At 35.6% G+C, this 14,421-nt stretch overlaps 1 protein-coding gene and 1 long non-coding RNA gene across 3 annotated transcripts in view; one reads left to right on the top strand and one right to left on the bottom strand.

Moving 5' to 3' along the window:
* LOC142984897 (uncharacterized) overlaps positions 1-13,975 on the top strand; it is a 45,076-nt gene extending 31,101 nt beyond the window's left edge. The window contains exons 8-12 of one of the 2 annotated variants that reach the window (XM_076132774.1): positions 5,020-5,204; positions 5,705-5,827; positions 6,282-6,433; positions 7,143-7,200; positions 8,041-13,975. In XM_076132774.1, coding sequence (XP_075988889.1) covers positions 5,020-5,204; positions 5,705-5,827; positions 6,282-6,433; positions 7,143-7,200; positions 8,041-8,163 — 641 coding nt within the window. In that variant the 3' untranslated portion in view covers positions 8,164-13,975. Of the gene's footprint in view, positions 1-526; positions 4,532-5,019; positions 5,205-5,704; positions 5,828-6,281; positions 6,434-7,142; positions 7,201-8,040 lie in introns of those variants that run through there. The other variant, XM_076132775.1, reaches the window with a different exon arrangement.
* The window catches only part of LOC142984934 (uncharacterized), a 273,228-nt gene that overhangs the window by 195,790 nt on the left and 63,017 nt on the right, over positions 1-14,421 (bottom strand). The gene's annotated exons all lie outside the window — the stretch shown is intronic.

Here is a 14,421-nt window from a genome sequence, read left to right as displayed (position 1 = left end):
CTTTTCCTAGCTTTTACAATACGCATTGCATGTCCCTTTCTATATATAAGATAGTTCACTTTTTACACAAAATAATAACACGTATAATAATTGTAGTAAAGACTGCCAATAAAATGTACTGGGTTTTTCCCTGATTGTAAGTGCTGCGAGGAAAAAAATACAAAATTTTGACGTCAACATTCCCAACTGTCTTACTTAGATCTATTAAGTTATTAGTTATTTTAAAGAATACGCGTCTTTCAGTTTTAGGGCAACTTTTTTGACAATTATTTAAGATTTTTTGTCCAACGGTTTTTTGATGTCGCCTGTCAAATCTGTTAAAAGGTCGAAATACTGGCTAAAAGTTTATTTAAAGAATAATCCATGTATTCTATCAAAACTCCCATTAGCAAGAAAGCCCCTAGCAAAAAAAGTGAACTATCTCCAAAAAGCAAGGAAAAGAATCGCCCAATATTACCCGCGATTTTGTATCTATTAATAATTATGTCTTTATCTAATGGGCCGTTACTTTTCCTTGCTTCCACAGGTGTGCGGACCTCCACCGAGATCGTGACCAGGCACTTCATAGACATGGACCATGGCATCCCCTTGAACATCCACGCGAGACCCCGCCTTGTCGGACGGAGACCCAACGCTATAGTCAACATAGAAACGGACGTTTTTCAAGAAAAGTCTTATAAGCAGTACTCGTCTCAGCATTTACGAGATGCCTTAATAGCGGTTAAGAAAGGTTATTCGGTTTACGCGGCGTCTAATAAGTATGGGGTTCCTAGAAAGACTCTGAGGAACTGGATGGAGAAATACGATATAAAGAGTCAGTTTTCTAAAGGCAGACGCGGGGCGAGAACGCAAATATTGGATCCGCTCGATTTGATGGTCGAAGCACGGTCTGAGAAGTATGAAGACCGATTGTAGGTCACCTATGCCAAATTTTTCAGTGCGTGGTTGGTTTTTGGTAATATTTTTTAAGGCAATAAGCCAGTTCCGCTCATGGGTCGGTAAACGATCTGTGGGTTAAGCGCTGTCATTCCATAGATGGGTGACTGCATAGTGGTATTTGGGCTCGGCGTGTCCTTGCTTTGGAAGGCACCTAAAAAGTCGGTCCCGGCTGTTGTCTACTAAAATATCAGCAGTTAAGTAAAAGGCCTCTCGGGCGGCTTCAACAACTTTGACACTAGGTTGACCACTAACTATACGACAAACAAACAAAGCAATACTGCTTAGGAAATCGTAGCTAGTTTCGCTAACTGGCCGGTAAACGCTCAGTGTGTTCGCGTAACTAGTACATTACATAGATGTAGGTGCAGTGTTTGAGCTGAGCGTCTCCGTGATACAAGTCACGCGCGCTTGTTTAACATAACTACAGTTCACCACAAACACGACAACTACTTTGACACTAGGTTGACCTGATTACATAACACTTTTTATATAACTATTTGATCCAAGCATATAACTTATTCAGTATGAGTCATAAATAAATAAATAATCTTGTAATTCAGGATTCAATTCCTAGGCTCAGAAAATGATAATTTTCAGTATTTTTTTGGTTATTTCGTTTTACAGTTCTGTGGTTTAGCACTTTTGGGCCTATTTTCTATAATTTGGTATAGTGTTACCAGTTTACCAAATTTACCCACGATTTTAATTCTTTTGCCACATTTCGTGATATTTCGATAGTGTTGCCATATTCTAAAATTCAAATTACCAACTACTTTACCACACACAAACCGTCACTTAAATTAATAACTACGTTTTTGTATCAGTATATTAAAAGCTTACATTATTATAATAATTATCTATAATAGTAATAATTATTAATAGAACGTTTGTATTTACAGGGAGAATAATTATAAGAGCCAAAGAATGTTTACAGATAGAAAAAATAAATTAATTTAGGGGTAATTTTTTTTATTGTGTGTGTCTTTGTGCTTATTGTCGTGGAGTCCCGGGTTCGAATCTGGTAATAAAGTCTTTAGTATAATGAAGTTAGGTTCAAATCCCGGGTTGGCACCGTTTTTGAGTATTTGTGATATTATTCACTGCCATTGTAAAAAATCTTATCAATGTATGGCTGTTGTGCCAAGGGATTGGGTTCGAATCCTGGGATGGGCACTTACGCCTGAATTTTTCACGAGTCTATAGTCCTCCACCCGACCTCTTTATGGTCGTGTTCGTCACAGCGCACTATGAGAGTGATGTAATACAGAGTGTTTGAGAAATACATACTTCAACCATTATTTTCTTCTAGAAAGGCAATCTTAAAAAAAATATGGTCGTAAACTTACATCAAACAACTATAAGATACGACTAATTAGTCGTTGAAAGCTCAAAGATACACACTAACACACGTCTAGTCTAAATTTTACTTAATTAATTAATTAATGCTAAAACGATTGAGGCAAATACTTAATTATAATCAAAGTGCCAATAACTTTTGTAAAATACGACTAATTATTATTTTTAATTAGTCGTTTACGTTTTTTATTAGTCGTTTTGAGGTGCCCATAGCCAGTTGCGCTCACCGGTTGGTAAACGATCGGTGGGTTAAACAAACTTTGGCGCGGTCATTCCATAGATGGGTGACCGCATAGTGGTATTTGAACTGGGCATCTCCGTGCTTCGGAGGGCACGTAAAAAGTCGGTCCCGGTTGTTGTCAACTAAGATAACAGTCGTTAAGCCACGTCAAAGGCCTTTCGGGCGGCTTGAACAACTTTGACACTAGGTTGACCACTAACCATACGATAAGAAGAAGATTAGTCGTTTTACTTGAGCTAATATTATAAGTAATTAAAGCAGTGATAATTAAAATGTTAGATAGTACTCGTAACCGGTGGTATGTATATCAGTCTAGCCTTTCTTCCAACTATGTTGTAGTCGGCTTCCAATCTCACCGGATGCAGCTGAATACCAGTATTTTACATGCAGCGATTGTCTATCTGACCTCCACAACACAGTTACCTGGCTTATAACACGATACTAAGTAAGACTATTTTTAATTTATAAAAAGCTGTATTACTTATAATATTAGTTTAAAGAAATTTCGACTTAATAGACTATTCGACTAGACCAAAATCCTATTTTAATTTTAGACTAAATTATTTAAACAACAATATAATACAATTAATAAATTATTTTATTTTAATTTTTAAGTCAATTATTATTATTTTTAGTTCCTAAATCGCCAAAGTAGTGTTTAACCAGTCCAAATATATAGTGAATTTATTTTTAATTTAATTATAAATAATTATTTCTTTTTTTTGTTAATTATTTTTAAATAATTGTTGTTTATTTTTCACTGGCAACGACTTAAAATAAAATGTACTTAATTTTTATTATTAGTTTTAAATAATATTTTTATATAATAATTAGAAATAATATAGATAAGAATATATTATAAAATTATATTTTAGAAGTAACCCTGGGTTGTCCAGTAGACGCTATATAGCATTCGATTCCCGGGTCGGGCATTATAGTCCTGCAGTGATGTATACGGCTGCTGACTGAGAAGTCCTGAGTTCGATTCGTTCGTGCAAGTATTATTGAGTTTTTTTATTAGAAGTATATGCAATTTTGTGTGCAATAATAATATAAATATGTGATTATTTTATTATTAATTAAGTATCAGAAAATTTACGAACCTTGGTGCAGGGGTTGAGATAGTTGTCTTAACACAACACTGAGGTAGTAAGTTCGATTCCCACACGGAACAATTATTTGTATGTGCAAATAGTTGTTTCATGTCTGGTTGTAATTTGAGTCCTATGTTTGTTAAATGCAAAACAAAAGATTCCTAGTTTTTTTTAAAGAAGAAAAATCTAATTTTATTAAAAACAAGCAATTTTGTTTTCAATATATCACATTTATTTATTAACTTAGTTTTTTAATATAATAAGTATAAGCCAAAATAATTATTCGTATTCTAATAATAATTGTAAGTAATAATAATAATTGCGATTATTATCATTAATAATTCCCACTGTTGCGATATAAATTCCCATTTTAGTAATATACTACTTGTGCCCTGCATTTTCACTCACATTTATAGCCAACTCCACGCCACTTTGGTTTAGTGCTCTAACTAAGCAGATTATTTAAATTTAAAAGATTTATTTATCCCCAAAACAGATTTCTTCATACTTAATACAAAAAAATATAAGTAATATCTCATGAGCCAATTTTTCACTATCAGCTAATATAATGTGATAGACAATTTTAGTGTAGTATGGAGAATCTGGAAAGAACGTTAAAATTGTTTTCTTGTTTAGTTTTCACACACACAATACAAGAATGTGAAAGAACTTTTATTTATGTTTTTATACCTATCTACCAAATACATATATTAAAACTGGTTTTAAACGAAGCAAATATTACAATAAGTTTTATAACTATCTAATACAATCGATATAATGGGAAAGTGTATCGAGGCAATGGGAATTTTCCCAATGTTTCCCATTCGCTATGTTACTCGTGTAACCTACGTCTTACGGGTCACTGTACTATATTATAATAAATAATGATTTTTGTCGTGTATGCCTGTTTGTTTATTTCAATATACCTTTATATTTTAGTGAAACATTTTCTTAAGTAAGTGAAAAATTCTCGATTCGTATATAGATTACAGGATAATCTTAAAGTTTTCTAATTGGTAGGTAACTATTTCTTGAATACAGTAAAATATTTAACTTTTTGCATATATGGCGCAGTGGTTTAAGACTCCACGCCGCTACCACTACCTCAGGAGGTCGTGGGTTCGATTCCCACACGGAACAATTATTTGTGCGATCCACAAATAATTGTCTCAGATCTGATTGTACTTCGAGTCCGTTGTTTGTATGTTTGTAAAAGTCCCCGCGACACAAGAGCAATTATTAGTGCGGGGTCTTTAAATAAAATGTAAATTGTTTCGTGTCTGGTGGTACTTAGAGTCCGTTGTTTGTATGTTCGTAAAAGTCCCCGCAACACAAGAGCAAATATTAGTGCGGGATCTTTTAAAATTATAATTATATATTATTTCACAGACTTCCCAATAGCGAACGTGCAGTGTCAGTACGACAGTCCGTCGGACACGGAGCTCGACGGTCGCGGCGTCGTGTCGGGCGTCGTGTCGAGCGTCGTGTCGGGCGTGGTGGCGCGCCCCGTCGACGACCACACCTACGACACGAGGGACGAACCACCCGCATTTATAATACAACATGTTAACGCTGTGAGTATCATTTCATAATCATTATTAGCCATTTTTTTTCGTCAGGAAAATGCATTACTGCATGTCCCGCTCCAGGGAGGAAGCGGGGGTCTGTCGGGCTCTCCCGCCTGCGGTACCCTCATGCGGTACCCTCATGCGGTACCCTCAATTGGATACTCCACGTCCCAGCTGGATCATCATTAGTCTAGCCTTTCTGACAAACTATGTTGGAGTCAGCTTCCAGTCTCACCGGATGCAGCTGAATACTAGTGTTTTACATGCAGCGACTGTCTATCTGACCTCCACAACACAGTTACTTGGGTTATAACACGATACTAAGTAAGATTGGTTGTCAGACTTTCAAGCTTCTGACTATTGGTAACGACTGTCAAAGATCTTCGCAAAATTACAGTCCACAATTTAACGTGCCTTCCGAAACACGGAGAATGAATCCGCGCGGCTGTTGTTTAACTAAGCCACGAGCTCCTCATGTATTTTACAGTAATATAACCATATTGCAGGCACTACAGGTACAGACGTCGCCGCCCAACAGGTTCGAGTCCCGCGCGGCGCCCAAGATCATGACGATAGGCCCCGGACCCGCCTCCTCTGTTAACGTCATACACGTTGGAGACAGACCGCAGGTGAGACTAGATTATAATTAATTATATTTATTACTAGCTGACATGGGTAACTTCGCTTGCGTCACATAAGAGAGAATAGGTCATAATTTTTCCCGTTTTTGTAACATTTTTTACTGGTACTCTGCCCCTGTTGGTTGTAGCGTGATGATATATAGCCTATAGCCTTCCTCGATAAATGGGCTATCCAACACTGAAAGAATTTTTCAAACAAACAAACAAACAAACTCTTCAGCTTTATAATATTAGTATAGATTGAGAACTATATAAAACTTGCGCACCGTTTTTCTAAAATTTTGCAATAAAAAAAGTATCTTTGTAGCAAAAGATTAAAATAAACAAAATTTAATATCTCTCCAGTGTTCTCTACATATATTTTACAAAATTTAAGTCTTTTATTTCACTACATATACAGTTTTGGCATACCACTTAACAACTGATAAACCTATTGTTGTAGATGTTATGTCAGTCGCAGCCGGTGGAGTTCAACATAAACAAGCGCATCCGGCGCAGCGAGCAAGTGCTGCGGCAGGCGGCCGACTGCGTCAGTCGCGGCCTCACCTTCCAGACCGTCTCCGAGCAGTTCAACATACCCATCTCTACCATACGGTGAGAATTACATGTTTATACTTTATTTTATTCCTTACTGTCTCACTGCTGGGCAAGGGTCTCCTCCCAGTCGAGGGAGGGGTTAGGCCTTGAGTCCACCACGCTGGCCAATTGCGGGTTGGGGACTTTGCATGCCCTCAATAAATGTATTAAACAACTTTTAGGCATGCAAGGTTTCCTCACGATGTTTTCCTTCACCGTTAGGGCATGTGATAATTATTTCTAATACAGACATAACTTCGAAACGTCATTGGTGTGTTGCCTCGGGTTCGAACCTGCGACCACTTGAGTGGGAGGTGCCAACTTATACCATTCGGCTATCACTGCTTATCCTACTATGCTACTAATATTATAAATGTGAAAGTTTGTGAGAATGTATGTATGGATGTTTGTTACTCTTTCACGCAAATACTACTGAACCGATTACAATGAAATTTGGTGTATAAGCAGCTGAAGACCCAGAATAACACATAGGCTACTTTTTATCCCGGAGTTCTGGAGATATCAGGATTTACACGGGAAGGGTATCCACGCGGACGAAGTCGCGGGCTGCCTCTATAGTAGCATAAACCAGAGTTTGCGTGACTGCTTCCTAGATGGCGCTAAGTGAATAATTATACCATAATGTTCAACAACGGCTGTGCTCATTTTGAAATAAAATCCAATCCATATTTTAAAATTATGTTTATTATATAACTCTTGTTTACAGTTTCTTCATGGCGCGAAAAGGTATTTTACCTCGGCGACGACGCGGACGTAGTACACAGGTAATTTTCACACATATTTCTCTTTCCTCTCTTGTGATTTGTGGTGATTGAAACCTAATTCCTTCATCTTAACCTATTTCACGAGTATATTTTACGTTTAAAAAAAATATCATTGGACAGCTCACACACGGTCATTTGATTCGTAACTAAGCAGAGCTTGTACTATGGTAACCAAATAACTGATAAACGTTCTTATATACTTCTTAGTACATACTTATATAGATAAATGACAACAAGCAGGCTCATTTGGAATCAAATGACCGTGTGTGAGTTGTCTAATGATATATTATATGTTTGGGTAAAATAGCTTAACTTTAAACCTACCTAAATCATTGAATAAATTTAACCCATTAATGTCCCACTGCATACCTTCAAGAATTCTCATGCATCACGATATTTTCTATCACCTTTGGAACAATTTCTAATACACACATAACTTGGAAAAGTCCTTGGTGTGTTTCTTTGGGTTCAAACCTGCAACCACTTGGGTGGGAGGTACCAACTTACCACTCGGCTTTCACTGATATAAACCACTAGCTGACCCGCGCAACTTCGCTTGCGTCACATATAAGAGAATGGCTCAAAATTTTCCCCTTTTTTGTAACATTTTTTACTGGTACTCTGCTTCTATTCATCTTAGCGTGATAATACCTATAACCTTCCTCGATAAATGAGCTATCTAACACTGAAATAATTTTTCAAATCGGACCAGTAGTTCTTGAGATTAGCGCGTTCAAACAAACAAACTCTTCAGCTTTATAATATTAGTATAGATAGTATTTTTTAGTATTTTTTAGTATTATTATTTTTATATTTATTAATGTTTTTCTTCTACTGTAGTGTTCAAACTCGGCCCCGCACCGTCCGTGCAGCCCGGAGCCGCCCTTCCACATGCAGCACTACAAGCTGCCCGACATGTTGGCGCTCAAGACGGACGACGACGACACCAACTCCAACACATAAGTATTATATACTTCATAACTTTGAAACTCTCGCGTTGCATGTTTAATGTATAATAGAATACGGGAATTAACGCAGTCAGCCTGCGACCACGGCGAGTGCAACCTGCGCCGAAACGTTAGACATTTAAGGTAAAATGCGTGTTCGCGTTAATTCCCGTATTCTATTATATATTATATATTATTATGTAACACTATGTGACACTTGTATATAAAGTGGGAAGGTTTTCAGTCGTGTTTCTGGAGTAATTTCGACTTGAAAGGCTTTAAAATTGTGTATTGTTTGGTATATTTTACAAATCAAAATCAAATCATTTATTCATATAGGTCCAATGCTGACACTTATGATAGTCAATGATACAGAGAGTGATTGTACCGCATACATACATTGACTTTCAAAAATCAAAAATTTAACGAAGGTGAAATTTCTCAATAGAAGTTGAAAATTGTCTTAGTGTTAGCTAGCGACATCTAGTGTGCAATAGAGGTACTATATGATAATTTATCTATTTAGTTCAAAAGACTACTAAATATCATATTTTTTTAAACCAATTATTTAAGGTGCCCATAGCCAGTTGCGCTCACCGGTCGGTAAACGATTGGTGGGTTAAGCAAACTTCGGCGCGGTCATTCCATAGATGGCTGACCGCATAGTGGTATTTGAACTGGGCGTCTCCGTGCTTCGGAGGGCACGTAAAAAGTCGATCCCGGTTGTTGTCTACTAAGATAAAGCCATGTCAAAGGCCTTTCGGGCGGCCTGAATAACTTTGACACTAGGTTGACCACTAACCATACGATAAGAAGAAGAAACCATTTATTCTTGTTACACATAAAGAAAACATCAAAAATACATAACTTAATGACTAGTCAGTACATTTATGTGCAATAAAGGGCTACAGTATTTACTAAACAGTATTATTTCACGGGATTATTACCAAGAGGAATAAATAGGACAATTTACGAAAATATCTAGGTCTTTAAATAACTCTTTGTTATGTGAAAAATGTTTTTAAAAACATTCTTTAGGAAACACGACTTAAAACTAACTACTAGACGAATCTTGGACGAGTTCAAACACATATTGACACATGTCAATATTGTATAACACCAAAAATTGTAAAAATATAAGTATTATCTAACGTAGAATCTCTCTGAGATCTTCAATACTGTCCCACTGCTGGGCGTGGGACTGTGGGCTACTTCCAAATATACAATAATGAGGCAGCGAGTTAATTTTGATGATTTAGTACAAATGTGCATTTAATTATTTAATTTTACCAAAAAGAAAATGTTTAAACTTTTAAAATTTCGCGTTGCATGTTTATTATATAATAGAATACGGGAATTAACGCGAAAATGTTAACGACTGTCAAAGAACTTTGAAAATGGCAGCCGGGATAATTTACCGTGCCTTCCGAAACACCAAAGAGCTCGGTGTGTATAATATGGTCACCCATCTTTGACCAACCTCGGCAAGCGTAGCTTAACCTGAGATATCGATCCGCACGGCTGTTATTACTTTAGCCACGGGCTCTTCTCATAAATGTAAAAAAAAAATACATTTTCGCATTAATACCTGTACGATATTAAATAATAAAAAAATACAGAATTTACCAAAAATAATTGAATTAATTTAACCAAAAAGCAACTTTGAGCTTTACAACTCATACTTTTAATAAATATTCTTTAATATTCTATCGAAATTGTCAATATAGAGCTTAGAATCTCAAAATAAAGGAAAATCATGTAAAATATAGTAGACATTAGTTTTTAGATAACACATGGTATAAGGAATAATAATTTGAGGGTAAAGATCTCATTATAAATATAAAATTGGCGTTATTTTGTCAATACATACATGGTTTTTAACTCTTTCTGTCCCACTGCTGGGCAAGAGTCTCCCGTAATGAGGGAGGAGTTAGGCCTTGAGTCCACCACGCTGACCAAGTGCGGAGACTTTGCATACCTTCAAGAACTGTTCTAAACAACTCTCAGGCATGCAAGGTTGCATCACGATGTTTTCCTTCACCGTTATAACAAGTGATCATTATTTATAATACACACATCACTTTGAAAACTCTTTAGCGTGTTGTCTCGGGTACGAACCTGCAACCACTTGCGTGGAAAGTACCAACTTATACCACTCTGCTATCACTGGTCTTTTATATAATATTGTCAAAATAATCCCAAGTTATATTCAATAACATTTGAAATGTATAAAAGCAAAGTTAAATTTACTTAACTTAACACTTGTAGGCAAATGGCGCTCCCTTATTTAGTCTGCAGCGACATCTAGCGAGGGGTAGCTGTAATGATAGTTATTTAACTATCTATGTAACTAGTAGTGATATATAATATATTATATATAAGTGGACGGTCGCCTTGATATAATAAGTTTATATAGTTTTATGAAATATATTCTGTTTTAATTTGTGACCGGGATATTGCAATAGGTCAGTAGGACGTAGTTAATAAATGTGTGGGTCTGTAATACTTCTGCTAACTCTTCTAGAAGAGATTTAGGCGTGATGTTTTGTTTCTATACAGTCTGTGCAATACAAATAATATATTAATTTTAGTTTTCTGTGTAAATATTAATAGTCGCTAAGCAGCAGTATTTAAATAATGAATCTTCTACCAAAAATCAACCAATGAAAATATTGTAGTTAAAAATGTTTGCTACTCGCCGCTAGATGGCATTGTGGTGCGTACACATTGAATTTTGTTATGACTTATGCAATATAGTGCGTACGTACCTTTACTTTTACTTGCAATAGAATGTGTACCTACTGTATATTAGGTTGGGGAAAAAGTATTTTCGCATTATAGTATGTATGAACTTGTAATAAAATCTTTTCTCTACACAAAAAGCTCGATATTTGGGTACCTCACGAGCTCACTGGAAGAAACCTAATGAACCGTGTACTCATTTGTGATTCTTGAAGCCAAAGAGATTTTATTACAAGTTCATACTATACTGCGAAAAGACTTTTTCCCCGACCTAATACTTTAGTATGTATTGTGTTTTAAATAAATATTATGTATAATGCGGGCGTCGTCCACGCAATGTGAATATAATGATAATAGAGGTGGCCTTGCCGTAGTTATGACGACTGTCACTATTTTTACATAAATATTATCAATGTTAGGACTTATCTCGAGGGCCTTCTTACATGCTATTTGATTTTACAACCGTTTTCATCACTCCAAGATTATTTGATTCTCTGAAAAATTATTAACTTCAGAACATACTTTTTGACCCTACACAGCTTCGAACCCGAGACGTCTGGGCGGCAGTATCATATTCTACCGACTTTTATATACTGACAAGCGGTTTGTTTGTAGCGCCTAAGTGTCCCACCTGTGTCTTGAACTTAAAAAATGCTTTACGGAAGGTTCATATCTGACGGAAGATGCGTCGGGCGTAACTTAATTAGTATGAGCTTCGCACCGACGCATCATCGGTTGAGTGTGAACGGTCGAGTGTTTCTCTATACATTTGTCTGTTCTGGCGTTGCGCGACCGATAATACGCGACGTATGTTCCGTCAGATATGAACCTTCCTATAATCTTTGCTTAGAAACGTACAAGAGCACAGATTTTTCTTAGAATCATAAGTTTTTATTTGATTTGTGGCATAGTGAATCTTTGAGTGGTGAAATCGGCTGTTAATTGTATATTTTAAAGACATTGTCCCACTATTGGGCATAGGTATTTTATCAGTATGATAGTATAATTAAATACGCGCTGAATAAGTGTGGGCAGACTTCATTATAATTTAATTTGATGACAAATTATATGCATGTGATTTTATTGAAAAAGGTTTTTAAAAGTTTGGAGTTAATTATTTTAAAGTAAATTTTTTGTTTATTTTATATTGTTATTAAAGATTTGTAAAACCAAAGGCAGCTAGGTTTCCGATGAAAGGAATTGGGAAGATTTATTCGTTTCTAAATGTTGATTTAAAATTCTTTATTCAATAATGACAGCATTTTAGATGTTTTTATTGATATAAATTGAAAAAGTGATTTTAATAATTGATTAAAATTTTGTGTGACTTGAAACCAAAGCGGTCTACTAAAGAGTTCTGAAATGTTTTATATTATAAAAATATATTTTGTATTATTAATTAATATTTTGTTCCTTTATAACAATAATTTGATTAAATTCTAGATGTTTGGAGGCACCTGTATACAAGCAATTAGGCTTCTAGTAGTATATGTCATCAAAATGTAGATGGCACTAATTAGTGCTAACAAGTAACACTTAAACACAGTGTAGATAATATTAGATGTCACTAAAGTACCACTTGATGTATAAAAAAGTGTATTTCCGAATTACGTCACAAAAAAACGAGTATTAAAATATTGCTAGCGACATCTAGTGTCGGATAGCGGTACTGTTGTTTTAAGTTCCCGATTCATAGATGGCGTTGACCGCTGATAAAATATTTTTACACTATTCAGTTTAAGGCAGCTATTTTTGAAATTGAACGTATTTTTGTTAGATCAGTATTATATTGAACAAATTTGTTTTTTTAACTGTGTTTATAGAAAGACTGCAATGTTTTGGTCAGTAATAGGATTGACTGGGCTTAACGATGCACTTGTTAACTAATACAACCGGTCAATTTGCGTATTGACCATTGTTTTGGAAATGTTTGATTTTAGGATATTCGTGTTTGGAAAATGCTACATCTATAGAAATAGAAATATTAAATAATCGTAATATTAAGGTATTTACTTTCAAACCAACAAGTACAATAGTTTCAGAAAAACACAAATAATTTTTACTTACACTTATTTTCTTAAACACGAATGTCTAACCCCGCTTTTTGAGTACATTTAACGGTAGTTTATCTATTCAATAGCGTTTTTTATACGAGTTAAAACTCTATTGAATAGATAAACTACCGCTAAATGTACCTCTGAAACCGGGGATTAATAACAATGTTAGACAAATGATTGTATTACCAATTTTGTTGTTACATACTGACTATTTTGTTTTTCAATCATGAATAATTAATCATTCAGTTTAGTAACAATTAAATTGTCAGTTTTGTATGAGAATAACCTGTCTATAGAACAAAACTCAATGTGATTATTGATAATCATACTTAATTAAAATTTTTTCAATTACTTAAAAAAAAAATGATTGTGTTTTCGTGTTTCATGTCTCGTAGACATTATGCAGTGGTTAAAACGGTCGCCACGCCACTACCATTGCGTGTGGAGGTCGTTGTTTCGATTCCCACACGGAATAATTAATTGTGCGATCCACAAATAATTGTTTCGGGTCTGGTTGTACTTTGTGTCCGTTGTTTGTATGTTTGTTAAAGTCCCCGCGACACAATAGCTATTCTTAGTGCAGGAGTTGTCTTTATAAAAGAAAGGTATTGATTTTGAAGTCTGAATCTCTTTATACTTATAATCTATACTAAAATTTTAAATTCCATACTTCATTAATTATTAATATTATAAATGCGAAAGTAACTCTGTTACTCAATCACGCCTAAACTACTGAACCAATTTGCATGAAATTTGGTATGGAGATATTTTGATACCCGAGAAAGGACATAGGCTACTTTTTATCCCGGGATAATGACACAGTGGCGGACGAAGTCGCGGGTAAAAGCTTGTTCACTTATATTTGACAGTCTACCCGCATTTTTCATTTGATCGTGTTTGTTCTATAGACAGGTAGAAGGGCTTAGGGTTGTTGAACATTGCAGTCTAGTGCCATGTTAGTCGCAAGTGTACACGTAGGCTGTAGATAAATATACAATGTGTAATAAACATATTTTGTGTAATGAAGCCTTTTATTTATATACTTACCTTTTATATTACAGCCAGTGGATATTAGTGGCCATTTATATTGGAACTGGCCACCTGTCAAGTTTGACATTGAACATTTTTGACGATAGTGATGTAATACGTCAGAAATCGTGTCCGGTAATTCGGCCACAGCGGCCAGTTTCATTGGAATTGGCCACCTGTGATGGATATTAGTAGTTTATTTATAGTGTCTCGCGTGTTTGCCGTGTCAGACGCAGGACCGACGGCTTCAGGTGGCCTTTGATGGACGAAGATTACTTTCATTCCACAGGTAATTACTATTTTTTGACAGAAATACTTACCAGTTCCTGACACTGGGACCATAGGAGATCGAGGTCTTTTTTGAGCACTTTGCCTGATCCGAGAATCAAACTTGTGATCTGTACCTCGATTCTCTACCACTATCGACTACCGACAACCGGCTAGCT

The sequence above is a fragment of the Anticarsia gemmatalis genome, chromosome 28, assembly GCF_050436995.1.
Source record: "Anticarsia gemmatalis isolate Benzon Research Colony breed Stoneville strain chromosome 28, ilAntGemm2 primary, whole genome shotgun sequence".
NCBI classification, from domain to species: Eukaryota; Metazoa; Arthropoda; class Insecta; order Lepidoptera; family Erebidae; genus Anticarsia; species Anticarsia gemmatalis.
This window is presented reverse-complemented; position numbering and strand designations above follow the sequence as displayed.